This window comes from Hemitrygon akajei, chromosome 4 (genome assembly GCF_048418815.1).
Source record: "Hemitrygon akajei chromosome 4, sHemAka1.3, whole genome shotgun sequence".
In the NCBI taxonomy this organism is placed as follows: domain Eukaryota; kingdom Metazoa; phylum Chordata; class Chondrichthyes; order Myliobatiformes; family Dasyatidae; genus Hemitrygon; species Hemitrygon akajei.
In genome coordinates, this window is record NC_133127.1 from 101738923 (window position 1) to 101763123 (window position 24201).

The 24201-nt window shown below is 44.4% G+C and overlaps 1 protein-coding gene across 4 annotated transcripts in view; it reads right to left on the reverse strand.

Moving 5' to 3' along the window:
* slc2a9l2 (solute carrier family 2 member 9, like 2) overlaps positions 1–24201 on the reverse strand; it is a 374573-nt gene that overhangs the window by 168912 nt on the left and 181460 nt on the right. For all 4 annotated transcript variants that reach the window (XM_073043122.1, XM_073043121.1, XM_073043123.1 and 1 more), the window contains one exon: positions 9797–9984. In XM_073043122.1, the coding sequence (XP_072899223.1) occupies positions 9797–9984 (188 nt within the window). The remainder of the gene's footprint in view (positions 1–9796; positions 9985–24201) is intronic.

A 24201-nucleotide genomic window follows, 5' to 3' on the forward strand; every position in this document is an offset into this window, starting at 1 on the left:
AAGATAAATACCAATGGAAAACAACCTCTGGAAGATCAGCATGATAATCCAAGCATGGAGCCAAAAGAGGTGGGGAGATCTTAAATGGATTTTTTGCATCTGTATTTACTCAGAGTCTATAGGAGTGAGGCAAAAAGCATCAGTTTCGTGGACTCTTTACAGATTACAGTGGAGGAGGTGTTTGCTGTCTTGAGGCAAATTAGTGTGTCTAAATCCCCAGGGCCTGACTACGTGTTCCCTCAGACCTTGCAGGAGGCTAGTGCAGAGATTTCTGGAGTCCTAACAGAGATAGTTAAATCATCCCTAACAACAGGTGAGGTACCGGAGGATTGGAGGATAGCTAATGCTATTTGTTCTACTGCATGAGAAAGGCTCTAAAATTAAATTAGGAAATTATGGACCAGTGAGCCTGACGTCAGTATTAGGAAAGTTACTGAGTGTCAAAGGTTATGGGGAAGGCAGGAGAATGGGGTATAGAGGGTTAATAAATCAGGCATGATGAAATGGAGGAGCAGACTTAATGGGCAGAATGGCCTAACTCTGTTCCTACACTTTATAGTCTTTGAGTGGCTAAGGGCCTGCTTCAAGCTGGTGGACTGGGCCATGTTCAAGGACTCATCATGCCCCTGAATGAATTGGACTTGATTGGACATGATTGTCATGGACTTTATTCAGACACTCGTGGATGAGTGTGTACCAACAAAATCATTCAGTCTTCCCCAGGAGATCTGAAATATGCTGAGGACTAGATCAATGGTATTTAAGACTGATGATCCAGGAAAGTACAAGAGGCTCAGGTATGACCTCTGCAAGGCGATCTCACATGCAAAGTGGCAACTACGGACTATACTTGAAACACAGATGAGAACATAGATGACAAAATGGCTTCACTCGCAGATGAGCACAGGGCTTTTTTTATGCTCACTGTCAGTGACAGAACGTGGAGGCACCTTCCTGAGCCCGCACAGCCCCAACAACACTGTTAACTCCATCTTTGAGGCTGACCTGAGAGCATCGTTCAGGAGAATGAATCCACAGAAAGCATCTGGCCCAGATGTTTGAGTAAGAAGACCTGTGCTAATCAACCGGCTGGAGTATTTACGAACATTTTCAATCTCTCACTTTGGTAGTCTACCTACTTTAAGCAGGCTTCAGTCATACTACGTCACAAGAAGAATATGGTAACCTGCTTCAATGGCTACTGTCCAGTAGCACTTGTACACCCACTGTAGTGAAGAGGTTGGTTATGAAGCACATCACTTCAAACCAAAGAGTGACCTGCACATGCTCCAATTTGCCTATCTTCACAACAGGTCAACAGTAGATGCCATGTCATTGGCTCTTCACTCAGATTTGGACCAATGGAGACTACAGCTCTTCATTGACTACAGCCCAGCATTCCAATACTATCAGCTCCTCGAAACTCATCACTAAGCTCCAGGACCTGTGCCTGGATATCTCCTTGTGCAACTGGATACTTGATTTCCTTACTGGTAGATCCCAGTTAGAATGGATTGGCAACAACATCTCCTCCACAATCACCATCAACACAGGTGCACCACAAGGCTGTGTGTTTAGCCCCCTGTTCTACTTTTGATTGAGTGGCTAAGTACTCATTTATGCCTCATTTAATTTTGCTAATAACACCACAGTTATTGGTCAAATTAAAAGTGGTGACGAATTAGCATATATGAGGGAGACTGAAAATCTGGTTGAATGGTGCCTCAACAGCGACCTGTCACTCAACATTACCAGCTACAAGAGGAAGAAGCTGGAGGTCCATCAGCTAGTCCTCATGAGGGGATCGAGGTGGACAGAGTCAGTAACTTCCAAATTCCTTGTCGTTAACATATCAGAGGACCTGTCCTACGACCAGCATGCAAGTGCCATCATAAAGAAGTCATGACAGCAACTCTTACCAAAAACTATGACAAACTTTTAAAGATACACAGTGGAGAGTATCATAACAAGTTACATCACACACAAATTGCTGGAGGAACTCAGCAGGCCAGGTAGCATTTATGGAAAAGAATATAGTTGACATTTCGAGTCAAAACCCTTCAGCAGTTACATCATGGTCTGGTATGGAAGTACAAATGCCTAGGAATGGAAAGGACTACAGAAGGTAGTAGACAATACCCAGTCCATCACAGGCTAAGCCCTCCCCAGCATGAGTACATTTAGAAGGAGCACTGCCACACAAGCAGTAGCCACCATCCAGGTCATACTCTCGTCTCCCTACTACAATCAGGCGGGAAGTACAGAAGCCTGAGGTTTGCCACCACCAGGTTCAGGAAGAGTTATTGCCCTACAGCATCAGGTTCCTGAATAGGCATGGATAACTTCACTGATCACAACTCTGAACTGATTCTGCCACATACAGACTCACTTTCAAGGACTCTTCTATAACTCGTGTTCGCAGCATTGTTTCTTTTATTTGTACAGTTTGTTATTTCTGTGCACATTGATGCTTTGTCAGTCTTTGCTTTTGTATGTTTTTCATAAATCCTATTGCATTTCTTTATTTTTCTTGCAAATTCCTGCAAGAAAGCTAATCTCAGGGTAGTAAATGGTAACATACTTTGATAACAACATTTACTTTGACTTTGATTATATATGTCTGAAATTCAGTCCTGTTTTAAGTTCTATGCAATTCAAAATCAATCTTACCAAAAACAGACTGTTGTAATAATCACTGCAGCAATTGTGAGATTGGACAGGGCACTTCCAGACATAATCCACATGATCATTCCTCGTCTTTCCCTGGCAGCACTATTCACAAACCACTAATTGCACATACACTGACATGAATTGAAGCTCAAAGTTCTACACTAGAATTGTGTAGGTCCTGTCCCCGATTATGGGTGGCTGTTTTGTAGAAGAGCCATATTTTCAGGAAGCACACGTGGCACCATTATCTTTGGGATCCTACACTACTGAATATTTTTAACAACTGGCACTGCCCAGGATAGATATTGGAGGACAATAACTACATTCTGCACCTCTGGCTCCTCACATCAGTGCAATTTCCAAACACAATAACTCAAGAACCAGATCACTGTGTGGAACATCATGAACTCCTGAAGTGCTTCCAGTAGGAACCCAAAGGGAAAGGTCTCTTCTCCCTGAATATACAGGTTGTTCCCCAACTATTCCAGTTTCCTCACATAACTCAAAAGATGTGTTGGTAAATTAAATGACAATTGTAAGTTACCCTTTAGCCTAGGTTAATGGCAAACAAAAATCAAGAAGAGTACTTGATGGTGTGTATGAGAGAGAATAAAGTGCAGGGATACAGGGAGAGTGGGAATTTGTCTAATGGGATTTAGCCTCAGCTGATTGGCCCCCTTCTGTATTAATCTGGACTCACTGCTCAATACAGACAGGAATAGGTTCAATAGGTACATTTAATATCAGAGAAACGTAAACCGTATACAGTACATCCTGAATTTCTTTTTCTTCACAAACATCCACAAAAACAGAGGAGTGCCCCAAAGAATGAATGACAGTTAAACATTAGAACCCCAAAGCCCCCCCCCACAGCTCACCCCTCCCACTGAGCACTCAAGCAGCAGCAAAGCAACAACCTCCCTCCAACCCCCACCACCAGCAAATACAAGCATCGCCCCCTCCCACCGAGCACTCAAGCAGCAGCAAAGCAACAACCTCCCTCCAACCCCCACCACCAGCAAATACAAGCATCGCCCCCTCCCACCGAGCACTCAAGCAGCAGCAAAGCAACAACCTCCCTCCAACCCCCACCACCAGCAAATACAAGCATCGCCCCCTCCCACCGAGCACTCAAGCATGCAGCAAAGCATCAATAGAGACACAATCTTGCAGCACCCCAAAGACTACTTGTTCACCTGGAAATCTGACATACCACAGGCTCTCTCCCCAATGCCATATCAATGACGTTAGTGACCTAAACCAGATCTTTAGCTGATGTACGGTCAAATAAAATGGTTGCGTATGGCCCCAATCTGTGTCCAAACACCAAATACCACTTGCACCAGCAGGTATTGTGTCATGGAAATGTGATAGAGTTACAAAACAGTCGTGGTCTCCCAGCCCCATCCAAGCCTCTGCAACAGCTTGCAGATGGCTTCATCAATGCCACTTGTCATCTGTGTTCAGTCTATTGACATTGTCTGTATCCTATTCATGACAACATCAGAACGAGTCCTCATCCATTCTCTTCAGTAGCATGGACGCATGAACCTTCCATTCAATTAGACCTTTGCACCAGATTCCATACAGTTTTTGCCAGTCTGGAGCCTACTAGCACCTGGTAACATGCAGTCATCTCTCCAACATGACTTGTTTATCTCTAGTCATGCCCGTCTCTGAGGTGACGCTGTGAGGTGACTGCTACAATGTTGTACTTTGCCCTTCATCATCGTCCACCTTCATTCTCCCTTCTCACCAATCTTCCAACTCTTTTCCCTTGCTCCAACTGCAAGAGAGTTATACAGGAGGAAACAGGTATCCTCGTCTGACACCCAGCAAGGTAAAATTAAATTATCTGCAATTGCGTGCAGCACAGTATGTAGCAGTTATTGTAGCACAACTGCAGCACCAGCAACCCCGCAGCACGACAGCACACCGGTCAGTGTAACACTATCACAATGCCAGTAACCCCGCAGTACGACAGCACACCGGTCAGTGTAACACTATCACAGTGACAGCAACCTGGCAGTACGACAGCACACCGGTCAGTGTAACACTATCACAGTGACAGCACACCGGTCAGTGTAACACTATCACAGTGACAGCACACCGGTCAGTGTAACACTATCACAGTGACAGCAACCCCGCAGTATGACAGCACACCGGTCAGTGTAACACTATCACAGTGACAGCACACCGGTCAGTGTAACACTATCACAGTGACAGCAACCCCGCAGTACGACAGCACACCGGTCAGTGTAACACTATCACAGTGCCAGCAACCCCGCAGTACGACAGCACACCGGTCAGTGTAACACTATCACAGTGACAGCAACCCCGCAGTACGACAGCACACCGGTCAGTGTAACACTATCACAGTGACAGCACACCGGTCAGTGTAACACTATCACAGTGACAGCAACCCCGCAGTATGTCAGCACACCGGTCAGTGTAACACTATCACAGTGACAGCACACCGGTCAGTGTAACACTATCACAGTGACAGCAACCCCGCAGTACGACAGCACACCGGTCAGTGTAACACTATCACAGTGACAGCAACCCCGCAGTACGACAGCACACCGGTCAGTGTAACACTATCACAGTGACAGCAACCCCGCAGTACGACAGCACACCGGTCAGTGTAACACTATCACAGTGACAGCAACCCCGCAGTACGACAGCACACCGGTCAGTGTAACACTATCACAATGACAGCAACCCGGCAGCACGACAGCACACCGGTCAGTGTAACACTATCACAGTGACAGCAACCTGGGTTCGATTCTGTCGCTGTTTGTATGGAGTTTGGACATTCTCCCCATAACCCCGTGGGTTTCCAAAGCTGTATGGGTTAGTAGGTTAATTGTCACATGGGTGTGGGCGCAGGCACATTGGGTCCAAGAGGCCTGTTACCAAGCTGTACACCTGAATAAAGAAGCAGGAATTTGCTGTGCCCAAAGCACCATTGTGGTAGTGCATCTGCATGGATTGTAATGAAGATGTTGGCAGTTTATCCAATCAGAGGGAATGTAATAACCATATAAACGTTGTTAGCAAGTGTACTTGGCTATTATGTGGTTTGGCTCTCTGAGTTAAAGTCTCGAGGACCTTTCTTCCTACTAGTTATGCTCCCTCCTATCATTTACTCTCTCAGCGTAAATGAAGGAATTAGGTTACATTTCATTGTATAACTTTGAAGACATTATCCATGTGTCTCGGTGAAGCTTGCCCGGTGGATTGGTGGAGGATGGCAGAGCAGAGATGGCTGAAGATTCTGGGAATAGTTCACGAGGTGCAGGATAGATTTTTCCCACAGAAAAAGCTGTTCTCAAATGGTTAGGCAACCATTGCTGTCAAGGGAAGTTACGGGCTGCATAAAAGCCAAGGAAAGGCATACAAGGTAGCAAAAAGTGAGTCTGAAGTTGTCTGATTGGGAAGCTTTTAAAATCCAACAAAAGACAACTAAAAAAGCTATAAAGAAGGGAAAAGATGAAATACGAGGGGGAACTAGCCAATAATATAACACAGGGTACTAAATTTTTTCTTCAGTTTATATAAAGAGTTAAAGGGAGGTGAGAGTTGAGATTGGACAACTGGAAAATGATGCTGTGGAAGTAGTAATGGAGGACAAAGAAATGGCAGATGAACTTAAGGAGTACTTTGCATCAGTCTTCACTGTGGAAGACACTAGCAGTGAGTGCCATTGCTATTACAAAGGAAAACGTTCTTAAGGTGGATAAGTCACCTGGACCAGATGGACTACATTCCAGGGTCCCAAGAGAGGTTGCTGAAGAGATAACGGATGTGTTGGTCATGGTGTTTCAAGAATCACTTGATTCTGGCATGGTCCCAGAGGACCGGAAGATTACAAATGTCACTCCAATCTTTAAGAAGGGAGGAAAGCAAAAGAGAGGAAATTATAGGCCAGTTTAGCCTAACCTCAGTGGTTGGGGAAGAGTTGGAGTCTATTACTAAGGATGAAGTTTCAGTGTACTTAGAAATTAATGATAAAATAAGTCAAAGTCAGCACGGTTTCTGTAAAGGGAAATCTTGCCTGACAAATCCATTAGTGTTTTTCGAGGAAGTAGCAAGCAGGGTGGACAAAGGAGAGGCAGCGGATGTCATTAACTTGGATTTTCTGAAGGCATCTGACAAGGTGCCACACGAGGCTGCTTAACAAGATAAAATCCTATGGCATTACAGAGAAGATACTGGCGTGGATAGAGGAATGGCTGACAGCCAGGAGGCAGTGAGTGGGAATAAAGGGGGCCTTTTCTAGTTGGCTGCCAGTGACTAGTGGTATTCCCCAGGGGTCAGTATTGGGACCGCTACTTTTCACATTGTCAATGATTTAGATGATGGAATTGATGGTTTTGTGGCAGAGTTGGCAGATAGGTGGAGGGGTAGGTAATGCTGAGGAAGCATGCGATTGCAGAAGGACTTATACAAATTGGAAGAATGGGCAAAAGAGAGGCAGATGGAATACAGTGTTGGGAAATGAATGATTATGCATTTTGGTAAAAGGAACAATAGTGTAGACTATTATCCATATGGGGAGAAGGTTCAAACGTCAGAAGTGCAAGACTCCCAGAACGTTAATTTATAGGTTGAGTCTGTGGTAAAGAAAGCGAATGCAAGTGAAATAGAAAATAAAACCAAGGAGATAATGCTGAGGAATGTTCTGCTACAGACTGCAATGGAGGCCAACTCAGTGGGTATATTTAAGGTGGAAGATGATAGATTACTGATTGTTCAAGGCATTAAAGGATATGGCAAGAAGGCAGGGATTGAGTGGATCCTGGATCAGCCATGATGGAATGGCAGAGCAGACGCAATGGGCTGAATGGCCGAATTCTGCTCGGTTAGATCAAGTAACAGTTTAGGTGCATGCCAGTGTTTTTTTTTGAGAGCTCCTGTACGAGTCAGAATCAGAAACAGATTTAACAGATTTATTATTACTGAGTATAAAGACACCACTGTGTGAATGCTTTGGACAAGAATGCTTGGATAAATGTGCTTTTAGAGCAGTATTTTTAATGGTATGTAATTTCCTTGACATATCTTGTGAAATGTTTTAATTTCCTGCTACATTCCTTTGGTTTAGAGTGATTCCCACCTCTGAACAGGAAAGGAACACGTACAGAGCTGTGCAGGTCAGGAACAGGCCCTCAGTCCACCATATCAGCACCAGGACAGGAACAGGCCCTCAGTCCACCGTATCAGCACCAGGACAGGAACAGGCCCTCAGTCCACCATATCAGCACCAGGACAGGGATAGGCCCTCAGTCCACCATATCAGCACCAGGACAGGGATAGGCCCTCAGTCCACCGTATCAGCACCAGGACAGGGATAGGCCCTCAGTCCACCATATCAGCACCAGGACAGGAACAGGCCCTCAGTCCACCATATCAGCACCAGGACAGGAACAGGCCCTCAGTCCACCATATCAGCACCAGGACAGGAACAGGCCCTCAGTCCACCGTATCAGCACCAGGACAGGGATAGGCCCTCAGTCCACCATATCAGCACCAGGACAGGAACAGGCCCTCAGTCCACCATATCAGCACCAGGACAGGAACAGGCCCTCAGTCCACCGTATCAGCACCAGGACAGGAACAGGCCCTCAGTCCACCGTATCAGCACCAGGACAGGGATAGGCCCTCAGTCCATCATATCAGCACCAGGACAGGGATAGGCCCTCAGTCCACCATATCAGCACCAGGACAGGAACAGGCCCTCAGTCCACCATATCAGCACCAGGACAGGAACAGGCCCTCAGTCCACCGTATCAGCACCAGGACAGGGATAGGCCCTCAGTCCATCACATCAGCACCAGGACAGGGATAGGCCCTCAGTCCATCACATCAGCACCAGGACAGGGATAGGCCCTCAGTCCACCATATCAGCACCAGGACAGGGATAAGCCCTCAGTCCATCAGATCAGCACCAGGACAGGGATAGGCCCTCAGTCCATCACATCAGCACCAGGACAGGGATAGGCCCTCAGTCCATCGGATCAGCACCAGGACAGGGATAGGCCCTCAGTCCATCAGATCAGCACCAGGACAGGGATAGGCCCTCAGTCCATCAGATCAGCACCAGGACAGGGATAGGCCCTCAGTCCATCACATCAGCACCAGGACAGGGATAGGCCCTCAGTCCACTGTATCAGCACCAGGACAGGGATAGGCCCTCAGTCCATCAGATCAGCACCAGGACAGGGATAGGCCCTCAGTCCACTGTATCAGCATCAGGACAGGGATAGGCCCTCAGTCCATCACATCAGCACCAGGACAGGGATAGGCCCTCAGTCCATCACATCAGCACCAGGACAGGGATAGGCCCTCAGTCCATCACATCAGCACAAGCCACAATACCATTGACCAGGATGTGCAATTCCTTTCAGTAAAACTTGCAACTCCCTCTCCTTGTCACCTTTCCCTCCTCAGTGACAGTCATAATGATGTTGCTGCTGTATGGGGTGGTGGTGTTTTATGATGACTCTACAACAAACAAGCTGTTTTCAGTGGTGCCTCACCCCACTTCTTTCAGAGTGCAAATTGATTCTTGACAGTTTCCAATAATTTCATAATTTTTGAGGAAGATTCAATTTGGTACCAGTGAAAAACACAGTAATGTTGTAGCTTGTCCAAAACTGGTGAAGTAGGCTAGTTTTTAAAAAATTTGGCATTAAACGAAGCTCCCCTTCGACTCTTCCCATACTGGCATTTGTGACTTTTTCCTGCCAAAGAATGCAGGTTTGCCTATTTAAACGAGCTTAATTGTTTAAAAAAATATCAAACAAAACTTTTGTTTAAACAAACTGTTAAATAATGGCCACCCAGCTACCCTCTTAGGTGCACCAGAAGCATGTTAATACACATTCATTGTGAATGGTAGAGGGTGGGTGGGAGAAGTCACTTCCCTTGCAGTCTGTGAAGCCAGTTGAAGCTTCCTCCCTGCACTTTTGCATTGCTAGATAGGTCTATAATCCACGGATTTGGCTTGATTCATATCCTGCCCAACTCAGGCTAACATTAGCTATATACAGTTACCTCTATGTGCTCCTTGCTACTTACTGTACGTGTTACATGCTAGCAATAAAACATACTTTACACTTACAGCATTCAACCCACACAGTTGGTAGCAGGCCATGATGACAACAACTGTGATGACTTGCCATCGTACACACTTCTTTCGAAGTAGCTCTAAGACTGAAACCAAGTGGATTTCGCTCTGGAGTTTTCTCTCTGACAAGGCTTCCTCCAGTTCCTCAGTGACATCTTCCTTCCCATAAAAGACTTGAAATGCTACAAAAAATGGTTGAATTGGTCAGTTTTATAATCGCATAAAGGGTTTCAACAGAACTGAAATCAAGAATGTTTGGATTTTACATTTGCTAACAAAAGGGAAATTTCACTCGCCTGGGTGATATTTAAGTCCTCATCAACACAAGGCCACAGTATACCTCATCTTCTATTGGATATATTATGGTCACCATCATGATTGTCATCATTATGAGTTGTGTCATGTTACATAGGTGATCATGGTCTTCTATGACCATGATTGTTCTTGGCAAAGTTTTCTACAGACGTGGCAATGGCCTTCTTCTGGGCAGTGTCTTTACAAGATGGGTGACCCCAGCCATTATCAATATTCTACAGAGACTGTCTGCGGTCACATAACCAGGGCTTGTGATATGTACCAACGGCCTATATAACCATCTTGACCAAAGGTGAACAACAAGCTAGCGGAGAGGAAGAGCACTTTACACCTCCTTTGGCAGAGACGTATCTCCACACTACCACCCATTGGTATGTAGTGCCCACTGGAAATACCGTGAAAGGTTTATTTTGATCACGTCACTATACATTTTCTGTTATTGTATGTTACATAGTAAATCATGCTATCAGTAGACACACAGATTCGCAGGCCATTGCTGCTGAAATGAGGAACATGTTAAATCATTCTGAGGGAGACTTTGTTTTTTTTCTAAAGTTTTCCTTTGTTTCTATACCTGTAATTAAACAGATGAACACAGTTAATGCTCTATTCCAGGGTTCACCAACTTTTTTTGCACTGCGGACCAGTTTATTATTGACAATATTCTTGCGGACCGGCCAACGGGGGGTGGGGGAGTGTGGGTGTTAATCACGACCGGAATATAGGTGATAAGTCAACTATAAGTCACTTATAAATGGCTAATACACACAATTTCGTTTCTAAAAGGGTTTGTCTAACAAATTCAATATTAAACACACAGCACATATTTTTCTCACATGATAAGTGATAAGTCACTTATAATTCAATAGCATCATAACATTTTAAGTAAGTTTGGATATTAAACACATAGCGCATATTTTCCTCGTATGAACATATGAAATCATTGCAACACACCAGTATCGCTGAATCAGTGGGAGCCCTGGGCTTGTTTCCCTGCAACCAGACGGTCCCATTGAGGGGTGATGGGAGACAGCGATACTCGAAGGGGGTTCCTTATGTCCAGTCTATTCCACAATTTAGTTTTTGTCGTATTCATTGCAGAAAACCCCGCTTCGCAGAGATATGATGTTGGAAATGGAAGCAACGTTTTCAGTGCTTTTGCGGCTATCTCAGGATATTCAGCCTTGACTTTGATCCAGAATGCTGGCAGAGATGTTATGTCAAACATACTTTTCAGCCCACTGTCATTTTCAAGCTTGAGGAGTTGATTTTCTTCCCGCGCTGACATGGATGATTCACCAGGGACATTCACAAATGGGTCACGGATCCATTCCTTTGCACGTCTTGGGTTATTTGCGGTTGGGAAGTAACACTCGAATTGTCAACAGCAAAGATAGGTGATCGCACGCCAGCTGTGAGAAGGATGGTGCAGCCTCAGTCTCTCCCAAGATCCCAGCTAATGTTGGGAACATATCAAATATGCCCCTGTCCACTCATTGTCCCCACAGTTCTAGTTTGGCTTTGAAAGCAGATACTTTATCTGCTAACTTGAAGATAGTTGTCATTCTCCCCTTAAGTAACAAATTGAGTTCATTGAGCAGGTTGAAGATGTCACACAGATAAGCGAGTTTTGCTATCCACTCCTCATCACTGAAGTGTGCTGTCAGTGGTGACTTCTTCCCTGAAAGAAATCTCTGTAGCAGCTCTCTTAACTCAAAAACCCTGGCCAGGGCTCTCCCTCTTGATAGCCACCTGACTTCAGTGTGTAAGAGAAGACGTTTGTGCTCTGCATCCATTTCCTCGCAAAGCTGCTCAGACGTGAGTTAAGGGCTTTAGCTTTGATGTGATTGATAACTTCAACAATGTCACTCAATATGCTCTTAAGATCAGGTGACGTTTTTCAGCTAGCCAGCATTTCCCTGTGTATGACTGGCATTCAGGAGCAACCTCTTTGACTTGGGTAGTGAAACCAGACAGCCGTCCAGTCATTGCTGCAGCCGAGTCTACATATTCCAACACAGAATGACCAGTCCAGTTTGCCTGACATGTAACCATATAACCATATAACAATTACAGAATGGAAACAGGCCATCTCAGCCCTTCTAGTCCGTGCTGAACGCTTACTCTCACCTAGTCCCACCGACCTGCACTCAGCTCATAACCACCCATTCCTTTCCTGTCCATATACCTATTCAATTTTACTTTAAATGACAATATCGAATCTACCTCTACCACTTCTACTGGAAGCTTGTTCTACACAGCTATCACTCTCTGAGTAAAGAAATTCCCCCTCGTGTTACCCTTAAACTTTTGCCCCCTAACTCTCAACTCATGTCCCCTTGTTTGAATCTCCCCTACTCTCAATGGAAAAAGCCTACCCACGTCAACTCTATCTATCCCCGTCATAATTTTAAATACCTCTATCAAGTCCCCCCTCAACCTTCTATGGTCCAAAGAATAAAGACTTAACTTGTTCAATCTTTCCCTGCAACTTAGGTGCTGAAACCCAGGTAACATTCTAGTAAATCTTCTCTGTACTCTCTCTATTTTGTTGACATCTTTCCTATAATTCGGTGACCAGAACTGTACACGATACTCCACATTCGACCTTACCAATGCCTTGCACAATTTTAACATTACATCCCAACCCCTATACTCAGTGCTCTGATTTATAAAGGCCAACATACCAAAAGCTTTCTTCACCACCCTATCCACATGAGATTCCACCTTCAGGGAACTATGCACGCTCTACTGCATTCTTCAATGCCCTATCATTTACCATGCATGTCCTATTTGGATTATTCCTACCAAAATGTAGCACCTCACACTTATCAGCATTAAACTCCATCTGCCATCGTTCAGCCCACTCTTCTAACTGGCCTAAATCTCTCTGCAAACTTTGAAAACCTACTTCATTATCCACAACGCCACCTACCTTAGTATCATCTGCATACTTACTAATCCAATTTACCACCCCATCATCCAGATCATTAATGTATATGACAAACAACATTGGACCCAGTACAGATCCCCGAGGCACACCACTAGTCACCGGCCTCCAACCTGACAAACAGTTATCCACCACTACTCTCTGGCATCTCCCATCCAGCCACTGTTGAATCCATTTTACTACTTCAATATACCTAACGATTGAATCTTCCTAACTAACCTTTCGTGCGGAAGGCTATTCAAAGTAGTCATTCAAAGACTTGAATTGTTCTGCCCCAGCTGTGTTAGTTGGCAGTGGCAGCGCACACGACATATCTTGTGCACATCGTCTTGAAATATATATCACAAATAATCCAGCAGTATTGCCTTGTTGTCGACATCGGTACACCATAGCATACCATGGTGACTCCTTAAGCCGTTCCAACAGCTGTGCTTCGATGTCCTCCGCTATGTCATTGATTCTCCTTGAAACTGTGGTAGCTGAAAGAGAAACCTGTGCCATCTTGTTAGCTGCAGCTTCTCCCAACAGTTCATGGCACATGTCCTTGTCAATGGCAGCAGACAGAATCAATTCTCCACCAACAGTGAAAGGCTTCTTAGCCTCAGCAATACGGCTAGCCACTAAGTACGACACTCTCAGAGCCGCAGCATTTGTGGAGGTGGTGGCTCTCAGCACTTGCTTCTGTCCCACTTGCTCACGTTTCTTCCGCTCAAAAAACTCAACGGGTTTGTATTTAAGTGCAGGGTGCTTGGACTCACGGTGCTGAAGCAGTTTTGAGAGCTTCATTGCCTCATTATACAGTTTGTCTCCACATATCACACACAGGGGGCTTGGAGCGTGCGAGTCACCGGTTGCATTAAAGCCATATTTTATGTATGACTCGTCGTATTTTCTGTTGAAGGAAGCTTCCTTTTTTTTGCAGTCTCAGCCTCAGCTGTCTCTGCGTTATCATCATCGTTAGGCCTTTTATGTCCCCTACCACCTCTTCCAAAGAAACTCTCGAGCAACATTTGTTTTTCACTCATCGAGTAGTTGTAGGTTAATGACCCACTGATGACCTTGCATGGGTAATGACCTTGTGTGTGCAGCTGACTCATATCATTTCATATCGCCAGATCATATCATTTCCTCGCGGCCCAGTAACATATGCTTTACGGCCTGGAAGTGGTCCGCGGCCCAGTGGTTGGGGACCACTGCTCTATTCCAACAGCATAACAACCCTAAACAAAGAATGAGTCGTTTCTCTGGAAAACAATATTTTGATTTACAATCCACTCAAATGATAGTCAGCCATCAGTTTTTGTGCACTTTTAAAGTATCACACGCTCTTAACTATAGATAAGTGTGACAGTCTGCAAATTGAAACATGGGTGGCTAAATCATCAGACTGTGCCCAGCTTATTTTCCCCACTGATTGTGGCTACCACTTGGATTTCTGTTTTAGATTAACATACATCCATGTAAATATTGGTTACATCAAGTAGAACACGCTAGAGCTGAAGAGAATGCAGAAGGCATTTAATAGCATGTTGGAGCATTTCAGGTTTGAGAAGGGACGGCTGAAGTTAGGTCCATTTTCTTTGCAATGGAGGAACTGAGGGGACTGAGGAATATATAATTTTGAAGGCTATAGATAAGGTGAACAGCAGGAAACTTTTCCCATTACTAGAGTTGAATAAAAGTAGTGGACCGAGATTTCGAGTAAGAAATTTGAGAGGGCAGGTAATCTGAAGAGCACTTTTTCACCCAGAGAGTGGTGAGTATTTGATATGCATTGCCAGAGAGTGATAGAAGTAGAGTTGCTAACGGGTATGTACACAAACACCAATATCAAGTGCTGAACAATGAGATTAATATAGATGGGTTACTAATATGACTGATTAACTCGTCACCATGCACATGATCGCAGAATATCCAGTTTCAAGGCATATGAGTCTATGCTATTCAAATCCTACCAAAATTAACTCCTAAACATTTGAGATCTTTAAAAGAGGTTTATTTCTGCACAGGGGTCTGTCCCTGAAACCTGGGGAACAAAGCCACCTTCTCCTGGCAGAATCAGCTTTGTTCATGGAAGCTTGATTAATTTTTTTTGGGATGATGCAAATGATTGATGAGGGTAGGGCAGTGGATGCTGTCTACATAGCTGTGTACATACATCTACTGATGCCTCTGGACACATCTTCAGTGATGTTCCTGGAATCATCAGGTGTTTCGGGTCTTTCAACATCATAACCCTCCTCCAGGTGACCCAGCCAGGGCTGATCAGACCCCAGCTTGTGTCCAGATGACTAGCTACATAAGACTCCATGGCTCCCCTCTCTTGAGCCACAGCCATCTTGAGGCCCTCTCTGCCACATCAGTGGTACTGCGGATGGCTGTCCTCTTCCTCTCTCCCTCGATGCCCAAATTGCTGAAGGCTCTGGCTGAGGAACAGGCTGCGAATCCCCTACAACCAACTTCGACTCGGAGACACCAGCTTGCTGACAGTTGCTGACCAGTCCTGCGTACTTCGATAGCTTCCTTTCAAAGGTCTCTTCCAAACGATCTTCCCATGGGCCTGTCAGCTTCAGCATCACCACCTGCTTCGTAGACTCAGACACAAGGACAATCTCTGGTCTCAGGGTGGTGGCTGCAATATGGTTGGGGAATTTCCACTGCCTTTCGAGGTCCACCAACAGCTGCCAGTCCCTTGCAGAGGTCAGGATACCTGCAGATGTTCTTTGGCGGGGGGGACATCACGTGATGACGTAGGATCGAGACGCAGGGACCCAGCTCTCCCGTAAAAAGTTAATAAATTAATGTTTAAATGAAGAAAAGTTAGTCAATACTCTCTAAAAGTTGCTTATAAACGACTCCGGACTGTGTCAAGCTATGCCTCAAGGAAAGAAGATGAAGAAAACTAATACCGGGAAGACTACGCAAGTTGGAACAAGAGCGAGGCCCACGTCTACCGAGGAGCCGCGATCTCAGGTACATTGTATCGCCGGTGATACTGAATAGGAGATGGTGGCAACGCTTGCCACTTCCAAAGGAAAAAACCATCGTGAACTGCGCAAACGCGAAGCATGGAGCATGCGCAAACAGGAACAAAAAGAACTACAAAGCCCAGCTACCACTGCAACTGAAAGTGATAGCGAATCGGAGGGAGAGTCAAATCTCTCGGAAGGATCAGCTGAAGGAGGTAAAAGTCCTTCTAGAAATATAGAAAAGACTTTGAGGCAAATAATGCGTAAATTAGACACATTAAAAGTAATTAAAAATAACCAAAAAAAACTCGAAAAAAAAATGACCAATATGGAGACTATGCTTGATAAAATGACAAAGAGACAGGAAAAAATGGAAAAAAGAATTACGGACTTGGAAACTACAACGGAAGACATGGTTGAAAGAATGGACAAAATGGAAAAGGAAAATACTGCTTGGACATCAGAAAGAAAACAATTTATGGAAAAAATTGATAAGCTTGAAAATCTCAGTAGACGAAATAATATTAAAATTGTTGGACTTAAAGAAGATATAGAAGGAGAAGATCCAATAAAATTTTTTCAAAAATGGATCCCTAAAAAATTGAAAATGGAAAGAGAAACTCCAATTGAGATTGAATGGGCGCATAGATCTTTAAGGTCAAGACCTCGAGCTGACCAAAACCCACGATCAATTTTGATAAAATGCTTACGATACCAAGACAAAGAAAAGATCCTGAAGGCCGCTGCCCAAAGTGCCAAAAATAGAAACGGGCCACTGATGATAGCAGGGAAACCAATTCTTTTTTATCCTGATATAAGTTACAACCTGTTGAAGAGAAGGAAGGAATTTAACCCAGCGAAAAAAGCCTTATGGGAAAAGGGTTATAAATTTACAATGCGTCATCCAGCAACACTGATAATTTTTTTGGAGGACGGAAAATTTTTTTTTTCCGACTATCGAAAAGCGGAGGAGTTTGTACAAGAACTTCCATCTATTCGCTAACTACACATAGAGATTTCCAAACGTAATGGATTAAAGATGAAGATAGACCCAAGGAACAGAAGTGATGGACATTTATGGATATTACAGAAGAGAAAAGCAAAATTTTAGAAATACTAAATGAGAATAGTATTTTTTTTTTTCTCTTCTTATACATATACTTTTTTATGTTGCGGGGGAGCTGGGAGGCTGTGGATCGGTTACTGCGGGATTCACGTGTGTAATCATGGCGGTTGCCATGACCCGTACAGCAGAGGGGGGTAATGTTGTGTCTTTTTTCCACAACATTAGTAGGGGGGGATTTTTTTTTTTTTTTTCCTTTATATTTTAATTTTTTTCTATCTTTTTGCCTGGATGAATGGTGGGGACACACATAGCAACATGGAGACTTTTATAAAGATTTCCCAGGATACCACGAAAGTGGAAAGATTAGGTATTATTATAGATTGAAAAGAAAAAGAACTTTAACATATATTTAAAAAAAAAATGAGAACTCCGTGGAGCATGTGGGGATCTTCCAACATCCAGGCATTCCCTTTTTTTTTTTCTCTTTCTTATTTTCTTAATAGGGATGTTAGGGGGGAGGGGTTAAGGGGAGGGGGCTGGGTAACACTTTTTTTTCATGCACATTTATTCTGTAACAATTTGAAAACAATAAAAAAAGTTTAAAAAAAAAAAAAAAAAAAAAAGATGTTCTTTGGCAGGTATTGGCTGCTCCCCAGCTCTGACAAAGGCAATGACCTGCTTGGAGGGTCGGGATCGCTTCGCCCACTCCACTCCTGTGCTGATGGCTTCAGCAATGGTCTTCAGGACCTGATCATGCCTCCATCGGTACTGTCCCTCACCAAGTGCCCTTGTGCAGCTGCTGAGGATGTGCTCCAGGGTTCCTCGCTTGGAACACAGTGGGCACGCTGATGACTCTGCTTTGCCCCATGTGTGCAGATTTGTTGGGCTTGGAAACACATCGTACACTGCCTGGATGAGAAAATGGATGCGGTGTGGCTTGGCTTTCCAAAGCTCAGCCCAGGTCACTTTCCTCTCCACCGCATTCTCCCATCTTGTCCAAGCTCCCTGTTGCTTCATTCCCACCACCTTGCAGGTTCTCCTCTCCTCCACTGCTGCTCTCACCTCCTCCTGAACTAGGCGATGCCTTTCCTTCCCTCTGATGGTGTCCATTTGAGGAGTTGGAAAGGATCCTGGCCCAGCTCGGCCTCGTGTGACCACTCCCACCAACCTCCTGTGATACAGCCTTACCTCTGCTTCCTGAACACCCAGGCTTTGAACTTCCCAGGTAGGCCAGACTTGTCCACGGATTTCAACCAGCCATCCAACTCAGTGCAGATTGCCTGAATGAATGTCGGGTCCCTTGGAGAGCTGTCAGAAACCTTACCTAAGCACTCGACTGGCTTTTCTGTGATGGTTGGGATGGCTGTGTCCGAGATGCTGAACCGGAACTTGTTTTCCACCTTGCCTTTCCTCAGCACCATTGATCTTGATTTGGCTGGTTTGAAACGCATCCAGGCCCACTCCACCAGCTTTTCGAGCCCCTGCAGAATCCACCAGCAGCCGGTGACTGATTCTGTGGTGACTGTGAGGTCGTCCATGAATGCCCTGACAGGTGGTTGCCATTGAGTGGAATTCACTCTGGGCCCTCTGCACTCTGTTTCAGCAGACTTAGTGAGCATGTCCATGGCTAGGGAGAACAGTGTCACTGAGATAGTGCACCACGTGATGATGCCGATCTCCACCTTGTGCCAGCTCGATGTAATTGCTCCTGAAGAGACCCACATCCTGAAGTTGCTGTAATAATCAGCGATAAGGTCTCTGATTCTGCTGGGGACGTGATATTTGGTCAGTGTGAGCCGCACCAGCTTGTACGGAATGAAGCCATATGCATTTGCCAGGTTGGGCCGTAACACTGACAGGTAGTAATGCATTTACCAAGGTCCCTAGAGACAGGATTCAAAATTGGCTACTGAATAGAGGTCTGTGACCAGTTGTGTTTCACAGAGATAATTTCTGAGACCTCTACTACTTGTGACATTTTATGCAGGTGGACTGATTAGTAAGCTTGCAGAAGGCACAAAAATCCCATTACCTGATTTCATATATGTGACGTTCACTGTGATCTTGGTGTGCAAGCCTCTAATTCCCTGATAGTGGATAGGGAGGAGCATGGCATATTTGCCTTTATCAGACAGGGCATAAAGTATAAAGGCTGGAAAGATACGTTGCAGCAGTGGAAAACTGGTTAGATTACATTTCGAAAATTGTACACGTTTCTGCTCAGGTCACTGCAGTGGAGTGTTTTGAGAGGGCGCAAGTGGTTCACCAGAAAGTTGCTGAGATAGGGAAGGTGGACAAATGCGATGAACTATATGTAAATTGCAGTCTGACATAATGATATGAAGCTACAAAGTGGATAAAGGTGAACATAGAGATGCTGCAACTCTCCCTCATGATTGTTGGTGATTGCAAATCAAATTCCACATCACCTTGAGAAGCATCTGTGGTGGGTGGGGGCTGAGGGGGAGGAATTAGCAACATTTCTGGTTGAAGCTCTGTAAGAAGACGGCAATGTCTTGGTCCAGCATGAGGACAGTATCTGGGCAGGATGTGTGTGTGTGTGTGTGTGTGTGTGTGTGTGTGTGTGTGTGTGTGTGTGTGTGTGTGTGTGTGTGTGTGTGTGTGTGTGTGTGTGTGTGTGTGTGTGTGTGTGTGTGTGTGTGTGTGTGTGTGTGTGTGTGTGTGTGTGTGTGTGTGTGTTGTTGACTCTGGGCTGTCATAATGAACTGCTGCCTGCAATTTCTCCAACGGAATCAGAATCATGCTTAATATGACTGGAAGATGTGAACTTTTTTGAAGCAGCAGGACAATGCAATACATTAAAAACTATAAATTAATATCTATTGACCTGGCACAGATACAGATGACCTAGTTTATTAAGCCCAGGGGGAGACCACGGCTTCACATCTTTATTGAACAAGTTCTCCAAATGATTGATTGGCTTAACTTTCTGTGGGGTGGAATGTGTTATTAAGGTTCTTTATAATATGCGGCCACATGGCTTGATGTTGGTCTGGGAAGAAAAATTGAGATCAGCAGCTGAGAGGCAGAATTGGGGAGTGGATCCGAAAGAAAGTCAGCAGGAGGTCAAGTGGAATAAGCAGGAGATGGAGTTAACACAGATCCAACAACTGTGTGCTGAAGGTCAGGAGCAGCAGCAGTTACAAGTTGTGAGGGATGTGGGGTCTCCTGGGCAACATTATGAATAACATAGTTAGAAATTGAGTAATAATTCAAATAATATATAGATATAGGACAACGAATAATGCAAGTTACTGAATCCTTGAAACCTAACATGTTCTAGTGCTTATCAATCACAAGTTATCAATTATTTTGATACAAAATCAGATCAACGGTTTAGATTCAACAGGAGAAACATATCCATGAAATGGAAGGGATATGATGTGCATGCAACAAAACTGTAAATTGTGGTGATATTTTCATCATTAGAGAAAATGCTTTGTTTCAGAGTCATTAACTGCACCATGTTCACATAGGGAAGACCGATCTGTACTAAAGATTTAATACAGAATCTCAAATGTTAAACATATAACAATCACAGCACGAAAACAGGCCATCTCGGCCCTCCTAGTCCGTGCCGAACTCTTAATCTCACCTAATCCCACCTACCCGCACTCAGCCCATAACCCTCCACTCCTTTCCTGTCCATATACCTATCCAATTTTACCTTAAATGACATAACTGAACTGGCCTCTACTACTTCTACAGGAAGCTCATTCCACACAGCTATCACTCTCTGAGTAAAGAAATACCCCCTTGTGTTTCCCTTAAACTTTTGCCCCCTAACTCTCAAATCATGTCCTCTCGTTTGAATCTCCCCTACTCTCAATGGAAACAGCCTATTCCTGTCAACTCTATCTATTCCTCTCAAAATTTTAAATACCTCGATCAAATCCCCCCTCAACCTTCTATGCTCCAATGAATAGAGACCTAACTTGTTCAACCTTTCTCTGTAACTTAAGTGCTGAAACCCAGGTAACATCCTAGTAAATCGTCTCTGCACTCTCTCTAATTTATTGATATCTTTCCTATAATTTGGTGACCAGAACTGTACACAATATTCCAAATTTGGCCTTACCAATGCCTTGTACAATTTTAACATTACATCCCAACTTCTGTACTCAATGCTCTGATTTATAAAGGCCAGCGTTCCAAAAGCCTTCTTCACCACCCTTTCTACATGAGACTCCACCTTCAGGGAACTATGCACTGTTATTCCTAGATCTCTCTGTTCCACTGCATTCCTCAATGCCCTAACATTTACCCTGTATGTTCTATTTGGATTATTCCTGCCAAAATGTAGAATCTCACACTTCTCAGCATTAAACTCCATCTGCCAACGTTCAGCCCATTCTTCTAACTGGCATAAATCTCCCTGCAAGCTTTGAAAACCCACCTCATTATCCACAACACCTCCTACCTTAGTATCATCGGCATACTTACTAATCCAATTTACCACCCCATCATCCAGATCATTTATGTATATTACAAACAACATTGGGCCCAAAACAGATCCCTGAGGCACCCCGCTAGTTACCAGCCTCCATCCCGATAAACAATTATCCACCACTACTCTCTGGCATCTCCCATCTAGCCACTGTTGAATCCATTTTATTACTCCAGCATTAATACCTAACGACTGAACCTTCTTAACTAACCTTCCATGTGGAACTTTGTCAAAGGCCTTGCTGAAGTCCATATAGACTACATCCATTGCCTTACCCTCGTCAACATTCCTCGTAACTTCTTCAAAAAATTCAATAAAGTTTGTCAAACATGACCTTCCACGCACAAATCCATGCTGGCTACTCCTAATCAGATCCTGTCTATCCAGATAATTATAAATACTATCTCTAAGAATACTTTCCATTAATGTACCCACCACTGATGTCAAACTGACAGGTCTATAATTGCTAGGCTTACTTCTAGAACCCTTTTTAAACAATGGAACCACATGAGCAATACGCCAATCCTCCGGCACAATCCCCGTTTCTAATGACATCTGAAAGATCTCCGTCAGAGCTCCTGCTATCTCTACACAAACTTCCCTCAAGGTCCTGGGGAATATCCTTGGCCAACACATTTATGATTTATCATCTGATTGCATAATCAATATATAATTTTCTTGTTTCAATTCTGAATGTCTGCTGCAAGAAAATATACATCAATTAACTGCAGGAGACTGAGACTAATAGTTGGCAGGAAATATCACAGGAAAATTATGGTGGGAAAATATCAGGAAGCATATTCTCCTCTGGCCTCAAGGACGTAGCACGTAGGAGAAGCAGTGTCAATAATGGTGCAGATATCATAAATATAATTACTAAAAGTTGTCTACAGTTGGCTTGTGGCCATTCTGATTTGCCTATAAAAGAAATAGGGCTAGATTTATTGGGTAAATATCGATGTTATCTGAGTAAAAGAGTAGTGTAACATCCATAGAGTGTTTCTCACAATCAACCTGATATCCAAATCATGGGGCAACTTACAGGTAACAGCCTCTACCCACCTCTTTCAAGTTTACTGATGTGACTGTAAGTTCCCAGCACATGCACCAAGGAGAGACCATGTGAAAAAAAAAATGTAAGGTGGGTTGGTTAGTTAGATCCAGGATAAGGAAGTGTACAAAAGAACATCTTTAAGAAATAGACGGAAAGGAACAAAAAATTCTGCAAGTGTCCAGAGAGTGCAGAATCATGAATACCTTTTGATGTCAGGGATTCAGGTGATGGAATGCATGGGCTATTACAAGGTTGGATTTTAGGAGAATGTAATCAGAAATCTAGTTTGGGTACTGTAGATGAAAAAATATTTTTTTTTATTTTCTCTGGATGAGGACATTTCTGGCAGGAGACATTTTTACTTGCCCTCACAGAATTATTGCATTCCTTCTGGTGAGGGTACCTTCAAAGAGATGTTGGGTAGGAAGTCCAAGGATTGACAATGACTGAATGGCAATAGGTGAACTTGTGTTAGAGAAGGGAGACAGAAGTTAAGGTGGGTTTCCTTCCATTACTGTGAGTGGTGTAGGGAGAATGGGTGCAGGTTCAGTGGTGTTTACTACATGTCAGATCTGGGAGACCTCCAATCGTCCCAATAACTGCATATGCCTGAAGTGCATCCAGCTGTAGCTCCTTATAAAGTGTATAGGAGGACTGGAGTTGCAGCTGGATGACCTTCAACTCATACAGGAGAATGAGGATGGATATAGATAGGAGCCACAGGGAGCTCTCACGTGGGGTTCCAGGTGGCTGTTAACATGTGACAGTGGCCACACCCCGGCACACAGCTTCAACAGGGTGAGGGTAGCCAGCAGGCCTCATACCCCTGTGAGATAGGGACATGCCTGCCCTAGCATGCGAAGTCAGCTCCGGCAGAATGGGTGACTGAGATCTACAGTGAGATCCAACAGCTAGGAAGGTGGTTCTGCAATGCTCCATGGAGAGCGAAAGGGCATGACAAGGCATAGAAGTTGTCATGGTCAACCACTGCAACCAAGACTTCAACTTGTGACGACCATTGGACCTGGACTTCCAAGGTCAAGGATCAGAACTGCCCCAGTGTCTTGGCTTTTCCACTTTTAAAAGTTCTCCCGCACAAGTCTCCTGTCATCGTTGGATATAACAGACAACTAACACAGGGAGATAGTCAGGAAGCAGGTAGCTGGTGACAGTCAGACAGCGTAGAGTATCTCTGAAGCTGATGCCTTCAATAATAGGCAACTGTGAATACAGTTGGGGCGGTGGGGGGGAAGCAACCCACGAGGGGAAAGTTCTCCAGCACTGAGTACAGGTCTGAGGCTCAGAAGGGAATGAGAAAGGAAAAGAGTGCAGTGGTGACAGGGAATTCAGTAATTAGTAGAGCAAACAGGAGATTCTGTGGACGTGAAAGAGACAATCAGATGGTATGTTGCCTCCCAACTGCCAGGGTCTGGGTGCCTCAGATCGGGTCCACAGCTTCCTAGAGGGTGGCCATGACTGAATTACCCCCACAATCAACATCCTAGGGCTCTCTGTTAACCAAAACTTCAACTGGACCAGCCACATAAATTCAGAAAGTCAGAAGTTGGGTGTCCTGC